Consider the following 20,107-nt stretch of genomic DNA (forward strand, 5'->3'; position numbering starts at 1 on the left):
TCCTCTCCCCCAAAGAAATATTTAAAGCAAATTTTGGTTGTGTCCTAATTCATTATGTAATGTCTTTGCTATTCAAATTTAATGTATTTCTTGCTGAAGGACATGAGGTAGCTTATTGTGCAACAAATTACTCAGTTGGTTAGAAAATGGCAAGGTATTATATATGAAATATTTGTACTGGTTTGAAGATAGTCCTTCTAAATCATCAAGGAAGAAATTTAAAATATTTTTTTTTGAGACAGAGTCTTGCTCTGTCAACCTGGCTGGAGTGCAATGGTGTGATCTCGGCTTACTGCAACATCTGCCTCCTGGGTTCAAGCAATTCTGCCTCAGCCTGCTGAGTAGCTGGGATTATAGGCGCGTGCCACCACGCCCGGCTAATTTTTGTATCTTTAGTAGAGACAGGGTTTCACCATGCCGATCAGTCTGGTCTCAAACTCCTGACCTCGGGATCCACCTGCCTTGGCCTCCCCAAAGTGCTGGGATTACAGGCGTGAGCCACTGTACCAGGACAAATAAAATGTACAAAAATAAGTGGGATGTCATCTATTGCATTACAGTTAAGCTCAGGATCCAGAGTTTGCTTTTGAATCCTAAAAAAAAAAAAAACCAGATTGTTTAAAGCATTCATTCTTTGTGTGTTATATACTAGCTTGGAATTGCTTTGACCATGCATGGAACAGGACTCAGAAAATAATAGTGGTAATAGCGTTTGTCTTAGGCCATTGTCTTGCTGTAACAATATACCACAGACCTGGGTAAGCAGTAGAAGCTTATGTGGTGGTTCTGGAGGCTCTGATGTCCCAAGGTAAAGGTGCTGGCAGGTTCGGTGTCTTATGAAGGTTTGGCCTTAACTTACCTCTTGATAACTGCCACAGTGGGAGTTCCTTTTTTTTTTTTTTAATTGAATGTTTTATTTTGAGATAATTGCAGATTTACATGGAGTTACAAATAATAGAGATCCCTTGTACACTGTATCCTGTTTGTCGATCATAACGTCTTACAAAGCTGTAGTGCAGTTTCACAATCAAGATATTGATAATAGGTGGGCATGGTGGCTCACGCCTGTAATCCCAGCACTTTGCGAGGCCGAGGTGGGTGGATCACTTGAGGTCAGGAGTTTGAGACCAGCCTGGCCAACATGGTGAAACCCGTCTGTATTAAAAATGCAAAAATGAGCCAGCCATCGTGGTGAGCACCTGTAATCCCAGCTGCTCTGGAGGCTGAGGCAGGAGAATCATTTGAACCTGGAAGGCAGATGTTGCAGTGAGCTGAGATTATGCTACTGCACTCCAGCCTGGGCAACAGAGTGACTCCGTCTTAAAAAAAAAAAGTGATAAGCATAAAGTCAATATGTAGAACAGTTCTAACACTACAAGATACCTCATGTTGCCTTACATAGTCAGACCACCTCTATCTCCCCTCATCCCCACTGATCCCTGGCAAGCACTAAGCTAGCCTTCATTTCTTTATGTCATTTCAAGAATGGAAATGACCAGGAATCATGTAAGTTAGATGTGACCCTTTGTCTTTTTTGACTTAGCATAATTCCCTGAAGATGCATCCAAGTTGTTTTGTGTATTGTGTGTATTTCTATTGCTCAGTACAATTCATGGTATGAACGTATCACAGTTTGTTTAGTCATTGACCTGCTAAAAGACATTTGGGTTATTACCAGTTGTTAGCTGTTGTTTTTAAGGCTGTTACGAGAACTTTTCATGTACAGGTTTTTGTGTAAATGTAAGTTTTCATTTCTCTGGGATAAATGTCCAAGAGTGCAGTTGCTGGGTCTTGACGGTAGTTGCATGTTTAGGTTTCTGAGAAACTGCTAAACTGTTTTCCAGAGAGTTTTCTACCATTTTACATTTCTACCAGCAGTGCATGACTGATGGCAATTTCTTTGCAACAATGGGGATTAAGTTTCATCATGAATTTTGGAGAGGACATATTAAAACAATACCATTCAACTGGAAACCTTTACTTAGCAAACATGGGTCCTTGAAATGTATCCTCACTAATCTTGCTGACAGTAAGTCCATTTCATCCCCTAATCGATTTTATCCAACCTTTGAGATTCTACACAGTCTTGTTGCTACCTTCTCAGGGTGTATTTGCTGTGTAAGGCAAAGACCTAGTAATATTTACTAAATGCTATGAAAGATCGGGCACAGTGGCTCACACTTGTAATCCGAACACTTTGGGAGGCTGAGGTGGGAGGATCACGAGTCCAGGAGGTCAAGGCTACAGCCTGCTGTAATTGTGTCACCGCACTCCAGCCTGGGTGACAGAGCAAGACCGTCTCAAAAAAAACATTTTTTAGTGTGAATGGAGAAAAGTCTAGTTGGTGGTCTTGAGTTTTTTCTAATGAAGTGAGATGGGTGATATGTACTGCTTTGGGATCCCTCACACCTGGATATGAATCTCTGAATAACTGCCCCTAAGGATTCACATTCTAGTAGTGGAGAGTTGTGTGTAAACGTAATTATCACGTTAGTCCTGTGTATTTTCCAATCATAGTTCATGGCTGAACCATGCATCCAGTTGAAGTCCTCACACCTTGTCCCTTTAGTCACACTTGCCTTGTTCCCTTCGTTAAAGCAGCTTCCAGACTCCACACTTACTCATTCTGTTAATACGTTGCAAATTGACCGGTATGACTCAGTTTTCTTATCTGGAAGGGGATAATAAAAGTGCCCCTAAAAGGGTGATTTTTGAGGATTAGATGGAAATACGTAAAAAGCACATCATGATGTTACAGTGAATATTCAGTGATGACCAACTTTTATTTCATAATCTGTTGCTAATTGAGAATTTTGCGTTGTTTCTCCACAAATGCCTGCCAGGAGTATTTTCGATATCCAAAGTTAAGTCATTGCTTTCCAGTGAATCTAGAATTTACTAATATTTAGCTTTTAAGAGTATATGTGGCCTCCTTTTGTGGGGGGAGAGGGGGTGTGGTATATTTCCCTATTTACCATTTATCTGCTTGAGAGAGCATCCATAAAGTTGAGCTCTATTAATGAATTGGTATTATATGCCTAACAACATTTGTTGACCACTTGATCTGTTTCATCTTCCTGGCTGCTTTGAGATGTGGGGACTACCATGTTTTAGGAGTAAGATAAAAGACTCAAGAAGGGAGAATAACTCACCAGTGGTCACACTGCCAGAAAGTGGCAGAGCTGGGACTTGAACCCATGATCGTCTTAAGCCAAAGAGTTCCTCTGTTTGCTGTGCTGTTTGACTACCAAGCAGATCCCTGAAGACTCCAATAAGTTAGTGTGTGGGTGGTGGGTGCCAGATAGAGGCTGGAAGACCACATTATTTTTTGTTACAGCTTTGTTGAGGTATGATTGACAACAAAGAACTGCACCTTCAGTGTGTACAGTTTAATGACTTTAGACAATTGGATGAGTTTGTGCAAACACATGATACCGTCATGTATGTGACCCTTTGTAATCTGGTTTCTGCTTGTTTTCCCTTTCACTTCCTGTTACTGCCTTCCTACTTTATGCTTTAGGTATTAGGAAAATAGGTTTTTTCAAGTTCCTTGCACATGCACTTGCCTTTGCCTGAAACATTTAGGCTTTCCTTTGGTCACTTGATGAGTTCCTGTGTGTCCTTCAGCACTCACCCTGTGTTATCTCATAGATGATAGCTTCCCTGCTGTGCAAGTATTTTAAGGAGAGGAATGAAGAAAACTCTTGGAATCGGAGAAGAGAGATACTTCTGGTTGTAATAAAATCCCCCACATCTTTGTTCCCATGACAGATGTGTTTGCTTCTGTTACAGTGTTTTTAACTTGTAAGATTCTGTCTTCCCCACTACACCTGAGTTTAGGGACTGTGTCTTACTAAATTTTGCGGAAAATAGTAAGCATTCAATAAATGCCCTTCGAATTAATGACAGGATAATGAGAAAAAGACTGCTCTTTTAAAAAAAAATGGATAGATATGTCTGTGTTCAATCTTTACAAAACTATAGTGTTTCTCTGAATTTTGAGGACTTGTAACCATTTCGCATATGAGTATGCAGGATTGTTAAACCTCCCATGTAACGTTCAAAGATGAGGAGACCTTAAACATTCTTTTGTTCATTCTCCAACAAGTCATGCTACCTTCACTTTTTGTTGCCTCATCAGTAAAGTAGTATCACCTACCTGAGTATAAGGGGTTGGATAAAATGATTCCTAGAGGCCCTTTGTGCATTTAGGTCTATGATTTCATGTTTTAACACAACCAGATGAAATAAGTAAATTGTGACTTGTCAACAAGGAAATGGGGATATGAGCTGTCAATTCAGAGGGGCTGATGAAGTTGGGCATGAGAGAAAAGGATGACATGCCGAATTGGCTTAGGGGAACTACTATCCTTAGCACAAATATTCAGAAAATGAACTCTTCCTATTTGATGTACAGCATAAACAATCAGTGGCAATACTATGAATATACATAAAATTTTAGTATTTTGGATTAATCTTCAAAAATAGATTTTTCTCACAAGCACAACACTGGGTTAAATAGAATATGTGTTTTTCAAATTCTTGATGCACTGATGAATTGATTTACTGAAGGGTTATACCAGTTTGCACTCCACCTTCCAGGGAACATGCTTGTCTCACAGCATTCTCATCAGCATTGATTATTTTATTTTAATCTTTGCTACTTTGGTGAGAGAAAATGTTTATTATTGAGTTTGGCTTCAGTTAGCTTCTGGAACCCTCTCCTGGTTTCCTTTTACCTGATCTGCAGTCTGCTGGTTCTGTCTTTCTGACCTCCAAATATTGAAGTACCTTTATACCTCAGGTGACATTTAGCGTCATGGCTTTGAATACCATTTATATTCTGACGATTATCGTGGTCTACAAAACCCTACATTATCTGTCCTGTAGCTACCTTTGTGACCTAGTCTTGTACCACTTCCTGCCCCAAAGTCAGATCCAATTTCATGAGCCTTCTTGCTGTGCCTTTAATATGCCAAGTGCATTCATGCCTGAGGACTTTTGTAAGTAAGTTGTACAAAATATGAAGGAATGCTTTTGAAGGAGCGTGTTACACTATGAAGGAATGCTTTTCCTTCATCCTTCCCCATGATTTGTCCCCTTTGGTCAGCCTCTGCTTGAATTTTATCAAGATAATATCCTATACAGACTTTATTCATTTTCTATATTATACCTTATAGTACTTATCATTACCCAATATATGTTTTGTTTAGTGGTCTGAGTTTTTATCAACTTGTATCTATAGATCTTTATCAAGGGGAATTTTTTTTCTTTTACAGTGTCTCCCTCGTCACCCAGGCTGGAGTGCAGTGACACGATCACGGCTCACTGCAGCCTGGAATACCTGGGCTTGAGTGATCCTCCTGCCTCGGCCTCCTGAGTAGCTGGGACTATAGGAGCATACCATCATGCCCGGCTAATTTTTGTGTTTTAGTGGAGATGGGGTTTCACCATATTGCCCAGGCTTATCTTGAACACCTGGGCTCAAGTGACCTGCCCACCTCGGCCTTCCAAAGTGTCGGGATTATAGGTGTGAGCCAGCGCACCTGGCCAGTAAGGGGATGTTTACTGGTACCTACTCTGCTGTGGAATGAAGGGAAAAGAGAGACACCATAAAGCCTTATTAAGGAGGTGACAGTATGGGAGGAACAGTAAGACCTAAATCCCTTCATAAAACAAGGTATCAAGGGTAAAAGGAGAACAGAGGAAAGAGCTGGTATTGACAGTGCTCTTGCCTCTGCCCTATTGTTTCACTGATTATCCTGGTCTGTGCAGTGGCGTGATCTTGGCTCACTGCAACCTCTGCCTCCCGGGTTCAAGCAATTCTGCCTCAGCCTCCCGAGTAGCTGGGATTACAGGTGCCGTCCATCACACCCAGCTAATTTTTTTGTATTTTTAGTAGAGACGGGGTTTTGCCATGTTGGCCAGGCTGGTCTTGAACTCCTGACCTTAGGTGATCTGCTCGCCTCGGCCTCCCAAAGTGCTGGAATTACAGGCGTGAGCCACCGCGCCCAGCCCAACTTGCTGCTTTTTTGACTTCAGCCTGCAGGCTTGCAAAAACCAGCAAATAAACCAAGCAGCCCTTCCTGTGCCTTCCTCCTGCCTTTCATAGCTAAATTTCCTGGTCGCCCACTGCAAATCTGGCTTCCGCCTCCACCACTGATGAAACTGTACTCTTAAAGGTTACCAAAAGCTTGCTAATTAACAAATGTAGATACTTTTTTCCAATTTAATTTTATCCACATAATAATTGACAGAGCCAATAAATTTTTTCTCTTGCAGAGGGTTCTGCCATCATACTTCTCCCTATCTGACCCCCTTCTAGCCTCATTCTGGCCCCTCCTAGATGTTCCACATTTGTCTCTCTCTCCTTTATAAATTATTCCTGGGTTATCTAAGCCAGAGGTTCTTAAAGTATGATCTCCCAGCTGGCAGCATCAGCATCATCTGATATCTTGTTAAAAATGCAGACCTGGCCTGGGCGCGGTGGCTCACGCCTGTAATCCCAGCACTTTGGGAGGCTGAGGTCGGCGGATCACGAGGTCAGGAGATCGAGACCATCCTGGCTAACACGGTGAAACCCCGTCTCTACTAAAAAATACAAAAAATTAGCCGGGCGTGGTGGCAGGCACCTGTAGTCCCAGCTACTCGGGAGGCTGAGGCAGGAGAATGACGTGAACCCGGGAGGCGGAGCTTGCAGCGAGCCAAGATCGCCCCACTGCACTCCAGCCTAGGCGACAGAGCGAGACTCCGTCTCAAAAAAAAAAAAAAAAAAAAATGCAGACTTGCCCAAGACCCTCTAAATCTGAAATACTGGGGATGGGGCCCAGCACTCTGTATTTAACAAGCTCTCTGAGTGAATAAGATGCATGCTCAAGTTTGAGAACCACTGGTCTACATCTTTAGCCTTCTCTGATACTTGAGGCTCAGTTGCAGAGCTCACATTCTCTGAAGCCCCAGATCTGTAGTTCCGTCTTCCTCTTGGGCAGCTCCATCTGGATGTCCTGCAGATTAGGTTTTATAAGTGGGGAGATAATTAAATTGGAACCTCTGAGCTTTGAGTAATGTGTGTGTGTGCTGATAAGATTACATGTCTGCCTGAAATGCAGGTCCTGAGCAACCACCACAGATTGTGAATTTATAAATTAACCTCTTACTGTCCAATTTCCCTTCTTACACTTGTCAGTGAAAATGAAGAAAAATACCCTAACTATAAATTTTTTCACCCTATTTTTAAGTAATAGCCATGATTGTAAGTGAGGCTGTGTGGTTCCTTGAACTTTGAACTCAAGTCTGTTCTGATCTAGCCAGGTATTTTCTAAGGCCTTCTATTTTTGTTCAGTTGAAACCAGTCTCAAAGGGTTAGATAAAATATATCACACTCTTTTTTGAAGTTTTCTTCTGAATGTTGTGGCAGAAACACACACTCAGGTTCTTATCTCTTCCATATTCCCACTCCTGTAGTAGCATTTTCTCTGTACTAGGATGGAAAATTTGCTAAAATATAAAGAATTACTAAAATATGAACAAGGTAGGTTTATCTTACTCTTTTTTTGTGCACAAGACAAAGGATTTAAAACTGGGTTGGATTTATTTGGAATGAGTGTTTATAGCATGTTTCTTCACCCCAGCTCCACTTAGAAAAAAATTGATAGCAAAAATCCTTCTCCACAGAATCTGTTCGGCCAGTTGCTAGGTTATGAATAATAACAGTGAGGCAGCAGCTGTAGCTGCTGTTGCTGAGGTGGAAAATGTGCACAGAGGAGTGAATAAGCAGCCGAGGCTCTGCACTGTGATTCTTTTCAAACAGCCGTGTGTGGCGAGGAGCTGCTGACAGGCCACCACACAAAGCCACTAATGGAAGAGGCACACAAATGCTGTCGTACACACTTCTCCAGCAAGACTCGGATTTATGGAAATCATTTGGGTTGGAAAATAAATGGGGTACTCTTTACTGTCTCTGTAAAATGAGATGATGGCTTAGCTCAAGTGAAGATGATTGGATTTTTTTGGTTCCACCTAAGAAGGAAGAGAGGTTCAGATTAAATTAGTTGCTCATGGGAGATGAGTAAGTAAACAGTTTTAAGATCTTTAAGGTCACAGACCATATCATTTTGTTTTGTTTTTGTTTTCTGAGACAGGGTCAGCCAGGCTGGAGTGCAGTGGCACAATCACAGTTCACTGCAGCCTTGAACTCCTGGGTTCAAGGGATCCTCTCACCTCGGCCTCCCAAAATGCTGGGATTACAGGCATGAGTCACCGCACCAGGCCCATATCCTATTATTTGTAAGCTCCTAGTACTCATACTGTTGTATGTACAGTCTGCTCTTTGTGTCTGTATCTGTGAGTTCTGCATCCATGAATTCAACCAAGCTGGGATGGAAAATATTGGGACAAAAAATTGCATCTGTTCTGAACATGTACAAACGTTTTGCTTGTCATTCCCTAAGCAATACAGCATAACTATTTACATAGCATTTACATTGTATTCAGTATTATAAGTAATCTAGAGATGATTTAAAGTAGGAAGGAAGGGCCAGGCGCAGTGGCTTATGCCCATAGTCCCAGCACTTTGGGAGGCCAAGGTGGGTGGATCATTTGAGGTCAGGAGTTCGAGAGCAGCCTGGCCAACACGGTGAGACCCAGTCTCTACTAAAAATACAAAAATTAGCCGGGTATGGTGGCGCACGCCTATAATCCCAGCTACCCGGGAGGCTGGGGCTTGAGAATTGCTTGAACCCGGGAGGTGGAGGTTGCAGTGAGCCGAGATCACACCACTGCAGTCCAGTCTGAGCAACAGAGTGAGACTCCATCTCAAAAAATAAGGAATAAAGTAGGAAGGATGTGCATAGGTTATATGAAAATACAACACTCTTTTTATATCAGGGACTTAAGCATCCCTGGATTTTGGTATCCTCAGTGTGTCCTGGAACTAAAGCCCTACAGATAACCCGAGAAACAACTGTAGAAGGAGCTTTCCTCCTCAAGAAATGATTGATGGCTTTCCATAGCCTCTGGATAAACTTTTTAGCCTGCCATTCACAGTCTGGCTCCCAGCCTTTTGGGTCACTTACCACATCAACAGTTCTCACTGTTGAGACTACTCAGAGTTCCTCACACTTGCCATGTACCTCCATGATTTTGCGCATGCTGTTCCCTCAATTTGACAGGCCTTCGCCCTCCCCCGGTTTCCACCAATCACACCTGTCTCACTTGCAGCCCAGCTCATGCTGAAGCTTTCCCTGATACTTGGGTCAGACCTAACTCTCCCTGTGGCAGCTCTGTTGGAGTTTGCATCCTGACCTGCTCTGGCCTTCCATTACCAACACAGTGTTCTACAACCTGCTTTCTTTTCTTTGTATTTATTTTTTGAATTTTGAATTTTTTGAGGCAGGGTCTTGTTCTGTTGCCCAGGCTGGAGTGCATAGTATGATCACAGCTCACTGCATCCGTGATCTGGGCTCAAGCAATTTTCCCACCACATCTTCTTGAGTACCTGGGACAACAGGCATGCACCACCATGCCTGGCTAATTTTTCTTTCCCCTCTGCTCCCCTCCCATCCCCTCCCATCCCCTCCCTTCCCCTTTCCTTCCTTCCACCCTTCTTTCCTTCCTTCCTCCCCTCCCCTCCCTCCCTCCTCCTTTTCTTTTTTTTCCTTCTTTTTTCTTTTTTTGTAGAGACAGGGTCAAAAACTGGCTTCAAGCAATCCTCCTGCCTTGGCCTCCCAAAGTGCTGGATTACAGGTGGGAGCCACTGTGCCCGGCTCTGCACCCTGCCCTCCATACCCGTGGAATGTGCCAAGATTCAAACTCAGAGGGCTTGAGGCCTGCACCACTACTATATGGCTCTATGACTGGATAAGTTACTCAATTTGTCTAAACCACAATTTAGAGGATATTCTTTACCTGTTTCACAGGATTAATTAAAAATTAAGATAATATTTGAGAATTTTCTTGGTAAACTCAATAGTAATCTATAAATGATAGTGAATTTGATAAATTTCTTCACTACAAGGATGTCTGTGAAGGCAGGCAGGAGTGTGTTATACTTTGCTGTCTTAGTAAATGTTCGCTGCTCTTTGTGTTCTGCGCAAGCACTTATCACAGAGCCTCACAGAGTCAATTTTCAGTAATTTTGCCTGCTGAGTTGAAGTAAAGTAGGGAGCTGGTAGAGGGCAGAGCCATGAATCCTGTTTAGGGAGAACACCTCAAAGGCAGGGGCTCTGAGGCTCCAGTAAACTCAATAGTCAAGGACTTAGGATATACAGGAAAGGGAGTTGATGTTGGGTTATGGCTGGGGTGGGGGAGTTGTTTGTGAACACGAAGAGGACCCTTGGCAAAATTTTGCCTGATGACTAGAATTCAAGCTTTTATTTGACTGGGAAAGAGTTAATAACTTCCCAAGTCTGCTATTATTTGCATATTACCAAACTCTGGCCTTTATACTCATTCTAAAAACCCACAGATTTGTATATTTGTATCCATGCCTACGCATTTCTATTATCTTTTTAAAACCACTTCAGCATGCCTGTTATATTGGTTGTACCACAGTTTTACATAACTCTGGACACAAATTTAAAATGAAATAGCAGAACACAAGCAGCAACGATTTAGGCAAGGCTATTTATAATTCTACAGTTCAGTCACTTACTGTCTTCACTAGAAGGTTATGGATTATTTTGTATATTTATAAATGCAAAGAGCTTTTCCAAGGAGAATGAAATAACATGTTGAGCTCTTCTGAGCAAAGGTGCAATGTAAATGCAAAGTGGAACATAATTATCACTGGGCAGAGAAGAGTCTTAGGAATCTTCCTTATTGGCTGACCTTAAGCTACAATGGTCTTATTCCAGACTGGGAATGTAATACAGAGAAGGAGGTGAGGAGAGACAGAGATACTCAGCATTCAACCAAGAAAGGACTCTTCTCCCTTGAAAGTGCTGGATTTTCACTCCAGGTAGGTGAATAGGGTTTATGGCAGATCTCCTTGGCAGTCATTCTCTCTGTGAGTTCTTGATTTTGGATGAGGGTGGTGGTATGTCCAGCTAGAGGGAGGAATCATGATTGTCTAAACTAGTCATGGCCATCCCAGTCTTCTTTGCTAGATACTTGAGTAATCTCTTTCCCAGTTTCTCTGTTCTGGCCAGTGAGATGTAAGAGAAAGTCTGCTGAGTTTTTGTGAGAACTGCTTTATTTCATAATTAAAGAGAACAACTAAGAGAGTACTTCCTTCCCTTCCTGTTTGGGTAAGGACTTGATACTGCAGGAGCCACCTTGCATCCATAAAGGAGAAGTCAAAGGAATCTGACAGACAACAGCCCAGACCCCCATCACGGAGCTGCACGTGACCCTGAAACTTAACAGTTTCCAGTTGTTCCCTAGACAGTCAGTGTCTTTATGGTGCCTTTTCCCCCATCAGGGAGGAAGGTGCCTTGCTTCAAGTCTTTCCAATTAAACTGCAGTTTAACAGAGAAAATTGCCTTATGAACAGTCAAAAGTCAGTACAACTTAAATATGGCAGTTTATCTCAGGACATCTCCCAGCACACGTCCTCCTAAGAGCAAGTTGCTCTCAAAACCAAGGCAATGGGAAAATGGTCAGAAACATGACTTCTGTATTTTCCAGTTCATACACTGAAGACACCATTCATTCATTCATTTGGAAAGTCAGCCAGTGAACAAACATTTATTAGGGACCTTGCCAGTCCCAGGTGCCACTATGTGCTGGGTACTAGAGTCACAAGCTAGAGTCCCTGTCGTCCTGGAGACAGACATGAAACAAATATTCCACCAGAAAGTAATGATAGTTGAGATCAGTGCCCTGAGAGTGAGTAACTGCAAGATAGGGGTGGGGACAGTGGCAGTGATCAGAGACAGCTTCTCCAAGGGAGGAACATGTAAACTGAAGTCACCATCTAGTCTAGATTAGTTTACTTCAGGATTATTCAGAATTCTGCAGATGAGAAATGAGGAGAACAGTAGGGATACAGAGAGGGAGACACCAAGAAATATAGGAGGAGAAATGATGGAACTTGGCGATTAATCAGTGTGGAAGTGAGAGTGGGTAGAGTCAAGGATGTCTCCCAGGCTTGGGCCACTGGGTGGATGGAGACACATTCATTAGCATGGTCAATTACAAAAATGGACCCCATTCTCCATCACTGTCTGCTTCCTTGCCCTTTCACACGTGACTTTTCTGCTGTTTCCACAAAGGGGCGGAGTGTATTTCCCTACTCCTTGAATGTGGGCTGGCCCCATGACTTGCTTTGGCCAACAGAATGCAGCAGAAGGGATGGGTTCCTCCTCAAGGCCTAGGTCTCAAGAGGCCTTGTCCATTTCCACCCACTCTCTTGGAACTCTGCTCAGCTACCATGAGGGCAGGCCCTGGCCAACGTGCTGAATGAGAAGAGACATGTAACTCAGTCACTACCCTCCCTCATCACAGCCAACAGCTGCCAGACATGCGTAAGGCTATCCAAGGGCAGCCAGCCCCCACCTCCAGAACCTGGAAGCTCCCTGCAGATGCATCAAAGGGCTCAACAACTGTGATTGTTGTTCTAAGCCATCTAGTTTGGTGTGGCTTGTCATGCAGCAAAAACTGGTACAACCAGGGTAGAGAAAGGTATGAATTAGGGTGGGGCTGTCTAATAGGCGATTAGGCAGGTGAGGCTGGAACACAGGAGGCCAGAAGCATGAAGGTCTTCTAACTGTTCAAGGTTAAAGTCCTGAGGCTTCTGCTGTGCTATTCCTGCTGGGCTCCAGAAATCCAAGAACCAGTCTATAACTCTGTGTCCTGTTCCTCACACTGCCCCCCACCCCACCCTAGACCCCATCATGTACCTAGAAGTAAATATTTGGATAATGAAGCAAATGCATGACTCAAGCACATAGGATAGTATTAATGATGGACACTTAGTGCAGAGCCAGGGCCCCCAGCCAGTGGAGTGCTCATGAGTGTTCAGGAATGAGCCAGTGCAACCCCTGCCTGCAGAGGAGAGGCTGGGTATGGATGCTGAGCTGCTAACCATCACTGCCCCTAAGGGGACTTCATCTATCCCTAGCAAGGTCACAGTGACTGCAGTTGCCTCCACTGATACTAATTCAGAGCTCTTGCCCCCTCCCTCCCTTTTCCCATATTAATGTCACCCCTTAGCACCTTTTCTTTTCTTTTTTTGAGACGGAGTTTCGCTCTTGTGGTCTAGGCTGGAGTGCAGTGGTGCCATCTCGGCTCACTGCAACCTCCGCCTCCCGGGTTCAAGCGATTCTGCTGCCTCAGCCTCCCGAGTAGTTGGGATTACAGGCGCCCACCACCACGCCCCGCTAATTTTTGTATTTTTAGTAGAGACAGCGTTTTGCCATGTTGGCCAGGCTGGTCTTGAACTCCTGACCTCAGATGATCTTGCCCACCTTGGCCTCCCAAAGTGCTGGGATTACAGGCGTGAGCCACCGCGCCCAGCCCCTTAGCACCTTTTAAAAATAAAAAGGGCAGCGTTTTACAGGAATCTGTCCCATTGTTGCAGAAACATCCAACTGATGGCACTTTTTCTTCTTCTCTCGTCAACTCGTAACTCCTATCTCAAGTTCACCCACAGGTCTAGTGACTCCGGCTGGCTGCTGCGGGGCGAGGAGATCCGCAGAGTGCCTAACTAGAGGCCACTCGCGCGCTCTGGACGGTGGCCGTATCTCCAGGGTCTGGGCCCCGGAGCCGCAGTCCTGCAGCAGAGCGCCTGGAGCCGCGAGCAGCCAGCAGCCTGGCGAAGCGCACAGCCTCGGCGATAGCCAGCTCCGCGGCCTCTGCTCCCGCCCCTCCCCGCCGCTCCGGGAAGGGGCGGAGACGAGGAGGAGCTGGGACGGCCGCTACGCTCCCGGGCGCACCAAGCCCTTTAAAAGCTGCGGGCCTTGACAGTTCTGCAGGCAGCCGCCGCGGTCCCGGACTTCTAGTCCGGCACTGCCAGCTGGCGAGCCGGCTCCGGGTGCGGCGAGGCCCAGCCCTCTCGGCTTGCGCCCCGGACCCTGGGACGCGCTCCATGCGGCCGCTCAGCATGTCCGGGCACTTTCTGCTCGCACCCATCCCCGAGTCCTCCTCGGACTACCTACTGCCCAAGGACATCAAACTGGCGGTGCTGGGCGCCGGCCGCGTGGGCAAGAGCGGTGAGTGCGGCGGGGACCCCCGGGCAGCTTCGCTCCCCGGCTCCGGCCGCGACCACTGGGGGCGCTGCGGAGAGAGGGAGCCTCGGCCGAAGCAGAGGGCGGGGGTGCAGGTAGAATCGGGCTACTTTCGCGCTCGGAGGGTCCCGGTCCGTCCCGGCCTGCTTCCCTGGCGTTTCCTGGTGCATCTACTCCTGGGCTCTCGGCGGGGTTGGCGCCTGTTCGGGGATGGGGTGCGGGAGAGGTGTCCCGCCAGTCGTACTCGCGGCCAAGCCCGCGGTACCACGGCTTTGCGGAGCCTCTAGAAGCGAGGAGTGCCCACGGTTCTGCGCCCTTCACTCCCCCCCGTTTGTCGGAGGTGCCTGAGTTTGACCGGCTTGTTCTACTCCTTCGGTTGATTTTCCCATTTCCTTTTCAGCAATGATCGTACGCTTCCTGACCAAGAGATTCATTGGAGACTATGAACCGAATACAGGTGAGAATACTTTCACGCTCCCTGCTTTTATGCTTGCATGTTTCTTTTTACGGATAGGAGTTTGAGAATTGAAAAGCAAACTCTGCTTCATTCTCCAGGCAAGCTGTATTCACGGCTGGTCTATGTCGAGGGGGACCAGCTCTCCCTGCAGATCCAGGATACTCCCGGGGGCGTCCAGGTAAGAACCGCCAGGGGCAAACAGCTCACCCCCACCCGTGAGACCACCCCGGTGTGCACAGCACGTAGGGCACCCATGCTGGGCGCAGGGGTCTGAGCAAGGCATCTAAGCCGACCTGTGCGTTTAGAGGTAGGAATGGGCTGTCCACAGGTGGGGCCAGTGGTTGGGGTGTTAGAAACTCTCTAAGGGGGAGGCATGGTTAGAAGCAGCCTCCTCTCGTTAAGCACCTGACTTAACTTCACTTTGCAACCCTGGTGGGCCATCACTACTTAAGCAGGTCTCACCATTTCTTCCAGAGGTAGCCATGGAATCATTAACAAAGAAAAAGACGTTTAAAACAAAACAAAACAAAACAAAAAAACAGGTAGGATTCTGGTGGGAGAGAGTCTTCTCCCCTGGCAAGCTCTGCTGTTTTGAGACGGAGTTTCTGTTGCCCAGGTTGGAGTGCAGTGGCTGGATCTCAGCTCACTGCAACTTCCGCCTCCTAGGTTCCAGCGATTCTCCTGCTTCAGCCTCCCGAGTAGCTGGGACTACAGGCACCCGCCACAACTCCCAGCTATTTATTTACTAGTAGAGATGGGGTTTCACTATGTTGGCCAGGCTGGTCTCGAACTCCTAACCTCAAGTGATCCGCCCACCTCAGCCTCCCAAAGTGGTGGGATTATAGGCATGAGCCACAGCGCCCGGCCCAAGCACTGCTGAGCTGCTGCTGTTAATGGCTGTTCCCTCAAGTCAGTAATTGCAATCAGATAACCCCTTGGCAGAGGGTCTAGAATGTAACTTGTTTATTAACCAGTTACTAATTGCTACTCCGTTCTCCAGAGGAAAGGTCTTGTGGAAGAACCCTAAGAAAGGAATTTCTTTCTGTAACATTCTTAAGAAGTGCATGTTAAAAATATTTTTATGGGTTTGGGAATAGATATTTATCTTGGCTTATTATCAAAGTTTTGTTTATTATGAGTTAGTGTTTCCTAAAACTTGAGCCATTCTGGTTTGAGGTCATTCTTCAGTCAGCCATGGTTCACCAGAGACTGCCTGACAAGCAAGAGGTTTAAAAATAATGCAGGGATAACAGCTAATAAAGTAACTCAGGCAGGGAGTTTGCCTGGGAATCTGTTCTTTCCATATCAAAAGCCTGCTTCTGCAGAAGCTGGGTGGAAACTGAAAACTGTTTAGAGATTTCTTTTTCAAGTGCTTCTTCAAGGGTTGCCTTGATGTTGTTTTGAGTTTATCTCCCACTGAGGGTTTCCTTGACTGGATCTCATTTTGATGTTTTCTCAGATCCAAGACAGCCTCCCCCAGGTCGTTGATTCCCTGTCCAAATGCGTGCAGTGGGCCGAGGGTTTTCTGCTGGTCTATTCCATCACAGACTACAACAGCTACTTGTCCATCCGACCCCTTTATCAGCACATCCGGAAGGTCCACCCTGACTCTAAAGCCCCTGTCATCATCGTGGGCAACAAGGGGGACCTTTTGCATGCCCGGCAGGTGCAGACGCAGGATGGTATTCAGCTAGCCAATGAGCTGGGCAGCCTGTTCCTTGAAATTTCCACTAGTGAAAACTACGAAGATGTCTGTGATGTGTTTCAGCATCTCTGCAAAGAAGTGAGCAAGATGCACGGCCTCAGTGGGGAAAGAAGAAGAGCCTCCATCATCCCTCGGCCCCGCTCTCCCAACATGCAGGACCTGAAGAGACGCTTCAAGCAGGCTCTGTCTCCCAAAGTCAAAGCCCCCTCTGCACTGGGGTGAACTATCTCAGACAGATGCCTCTCCTTTTTCATATGCATTTGTGCAGCTAAAAGACTGGGCTTCTCCCTTTTTAATCACACATTCAGAGTTTATTTTTATAAAAAAAATTGATTTTCAAGTACATGTGTATTTCTGAAAATTCAAACAGTGATTGCCTAGAAGCTGGATAAAATTTTGTTTTGTTTTATTAAAAGAACTTTTTTTTTTTTTTTTTTTTTTTTAAACTGTAACCACTGGCCACTTTTCCATTAAAGGCAAAATGGCAACATTGCTCATTGTTTTCTCAATGTCTTTTTATAGAAATTGTACTTGCACTAGCGCCCGGAGCTGCTCCATGGTTGCTCTCAGTCTGAACTCTGATTGGTGTCTCGCAGTGGGGAGGAGTTCATGTAGAGGGAGTCTGTTGTGGGAGAAAGGAAAGTATGTGGAGGAGGAGAGGGATTTGAATAACGGCAGGAGATCTTTAAATGGGACACTGCCACCAGTCATGAAATTGACACTGTGTGATTTTCAAGGGAAGGGGTACAGTGTGAGCTGATGCTAAAACGTTACAAGTCATGAGTAACATTTATTGGTGCAAATGCAAGTTTGTATTCTACCCATATTAGAAAACAACCCCTTTTCTAGTGTTCCTTATGTCAGTAAGTGGACCCTACCACCCAAAAGTTGCCTCAAAATTCTCCTTCCCTTCCAATAGGGCACCAGATATGTCCATCCTCACTCCTGTTTTTCTCTAAAGCCTCACTGTCCCTTAATCTAGACCTCTCTTTGACTGGCAGGCAAGAATCTAGGCAAGACTCATGTTTCTTGCCTTCTAGAATGACATCTTCTAATTGTCTCTTCACATAAGAACAACCCTACTAAAACTAACCCTAATCATTTTATTTCTATAAAAAAATCAGCTGGTTTCCCCTTAGCTACTGGTTAAGATAGACATGAGACATGGCATCAAGATTCTTTACCACCTCTCCAGGCTTATCAACCCCTCCTTCCAACACACACACCCCAGCAGTCAGTCCATTCCAACAGATTGTCTTTCTCAGCCTGCTCCAGGCTCTTTCATGTCTTCCTGCCTTGGCACAAACTATCCCTTTGCCTTAAATACTTTTTCCGATTCTACACATAATGGCTTGCTAACTCATCTTTAAAAACTCAAGTCACATGCTACGTTCAGCTCTGAAATGCCTTCTCTGGTCTTCCTCTATTCCTGGAGCATTTGTGTTATAACCCAACCCTGTCATGTAGCTATTTGTTACTCCATTAGAAGGAGTCCCCCTCAAGGGCAGTAGCTGCATTTTATGATCCTGTCTTCCAATCTTCTAGTTCAGTGCTTGCTTGTAGAGTGGTAAGTTTTAAGTAAACATATAATGAATAAATGAATGAATGCACCATTTATGGTGCCAAGGGTCAATGATGGGAGATTACCATGAAACAAATTGTTACTTCTGCAGGGCAAGGACAGGTGTTCTGAGTAATTAAAGATTATTAGCTGTGATGGAAAGGGACTGACATATGCAGCTTCTGGCAATCACAGACCATTACCCTTCCAAAAGGACAGCTCTGTCCAGACCTGTGATGTCAGCACCACTTTTCCCTGTAGTTGAAGGGAGTCTACCTATACAAAATGACATGAAGGGTTAAGAAAATTAGATAATACATGTCTAAAAGAGTGTCCAAATAAAATATTAATTTGGATTCCATCTTTTAAAAAATGCCTCACATTCTCCTTGTTTGCGTGCTCTCAAAACAAAAGCTCTGTCATCTGTTCTGCTTCCTGCCGTGCATCTTAACATCGTAGGTGTAGACCCAAGAACAACTGATTCTCCTAGTCCCTGCCATGCCTACAACATGTCCAGACTGCCACCTGTCACCAGGGGCTTCTCTGCCTTCAAGGAACTGAGATCAAACATCCCATGGGAAAAAGTTAAATCATAATCTAAAAGCTAAAGAATAAGACAAGAGATGTCCCCAGGCCACCTATGATCAAGTTTCAAATAAGTGAATGTTAAGAACAAAGTCATCTTGAGCTCTTCAGGGGAGCAGGCTGTGGATCAGAAGGGTCAAAAGATGAGTCCCAAGGCCATTTCAAAGGGACTCACAGCCTTGTGGGCTCAGGCAGGCTGATGGGCCAAGCAGAAAGCACCCTACCCTGTCTTCTTTCTCTCCCAGCATCATAAATAATTGGCCTCCAGGGCTTCACGGCCAGCTTTATTCTCTGGTCCCTGAAACTGGCCCAGCACAGGAGCTGGCTTGCTGGTCATGGAGAAACGTCGTTGCCTGTGGCCACTCTTTCCCAGGCCTCCTGCTGATCTGCAGTGGGGTCTCCTGGGGATCATGGTGCTTAGGGAGCATCTGGAAGGCTCCTGGGATGGTAGCCCCGGAGATGGAAGGAGGTGAGCATGGAGTTATTGGAAGGCGGTTAGATGGGGAAGTTGTGTAGGGAAGAGAGCTGAGGATATGGGCTTGGCTGAGTGGTAAGGAAGCCCTAACAGGGGAAGCTGAGCTCTAAGCCAACATCCCCTTCCCTCACCAATGGGGAGGGCATAGTTGAGAGAGCCATGGGTGTCATTATTTTGCAGGCGGGGGCAGAAGTCCTGAAACACTGGACAGAACATTGGGTAGAACATTAAAAAAAACTTGGGTGGATGTGGAGAGAACAGTATCTGTGCATTTTATCCAATAGTTTTGCCTTACCTCTGAGGTGTCATGGCTGGTGCAAGAATTTACCTCTATCCTCATGAAAGAGGTGGGACTGCGGCTTCCCCCACCCACTTCACCTCCCTCCTCCATCCCTGCCTCTGTGGGAAGCACCCCTGCCTCAGTGGGAAAATCTGTCTCTGAAACCCCCAGGCCTCCACTGCTGGCATTCGTTCTCCTTCTGGTCAAGGCTCAGTCACTGATTCTGCTTTAAAACTCTGCAGAATGATTTAATTAATGTTGCAATCAGTGTCGTTCTGGAGAAATGGATGCAATCCAAAATGGCTAAATTGAACATCCTGCAAACATTCCGTACTTCACACGCAACTCATGAGAAGCAAACTCGAATAATGGAAAAATAAGTCAATTATAATAGAAGAAAATAAATTTGTTTTGCTTGTGTTTAGGCGAAGGGCACAACGGAAGTTCTAAAGTTTATTAATATCTGTTTAGAGAAATGGATTAAAATAAATACTGAGGAAGGCAGTGGTAAACAATAGAGCAAATAAAAAAGACAAGATGACTGTTTAGTCATAAATTGGGGCTCGAATTGCTTTTTTGCTCCTTGTATATATATGTTGCGATTTCAGCTTCTCATTATGCAAAGTTACCAATTCAAATTTACAATGCAAATATATTTTGTGTGATTAATAAACTATTATTACCATTTACTCTCTCTCCAAAAGGTGGAATATTTTGAAAGACTTTATTAAAATTAGTTTCAAGCTATTGTGGCACTTAGGAAGAAAGATGTGATATGGAAAAAAAAAAAGATTATTTTCCAAACACCATTAATTGAGCTAGGGCCCTAGAAAAAAATTAATCTATTTAAGTGATGATTTGGTTGCAATGGCAAAGCAG

At 45.0% G+C, this 20,107-nt stretch overlaps 1 protein-coding gene across 1 annotated transcript; it reads left to right on the top strand.

Annotated features, from left to right (window-relative positions):
- Positions 1 to 107: 107 nt before the first annotated feature.
- RASL11A (RAS like family 11 member A) lies at positions 108 to 16,819 on the top strand. Its single transcript, XM_054446110.2, has 6 exons — positions 108 to 2,029; positions 10,854 to 10,957; positions 13,581 to 14,150; positions 14,566 to 14,622; positions 14,721 to 14,800; positions 16,082 to 16,819. The coding sequence occupies exons 3-6, from the start codon at positions 14,027 to 14,029 to the stop codon at positions 16,547 to 16,549; spliced, it is 729 nt and encodes a 242-aa protein (XP_054302085.2). The 5' UTR covers positions 108 to 2,029; positions 10,854 to 10,957; positions 13,581 to 14,026; the 3' UTR covers positions 16,550 to 16,819.
- Positions 16,820 to 20,107: the final 3,288 nt, after the last annotated feature.

This window comes from Pongo pygmaeus, chromosome 14 (genome assembly GCF_028885625.2).
Source record: "Pongo pygmaeus isolate AG05252 chromosome 14, NHGRI_mPonPyg2-v2.0_pri, whole genome shotgun sequence".
NCBI lineage: Eukaryota > Metazoa > Chordata > Mammalia > Primates > Hominidae > Pongo > Pongo pygmaeus.

What these genes read in the sequence shown, in the direction of transcription:
- RASL11A (XM_054446110.2), top strand. Translation starts at nt 14,027, where the DNA reads ATGCGGCCGCTCAGCATGTCCGGGCACTTTCTGCTCGCACCCATCCCC. An exon ending in CGGCCGCGTGGGCAAGAGCG is followed by an intron (nt 14,151 to 14,565) that starts GTGAGTGCGGCG and finishes TTTCCTTTTCAG; the next exon opens with CAATGATCGTACGCTTCCTG. An exon ending in AGACTATGAACCGAATACAG is followed by an intron (nt 14,623 to 14,720) that starts GTGAGAATACTT and finishes TTCATTCTCCAG; the next exon opens with GCAAGCTGTATTCACGGCTG.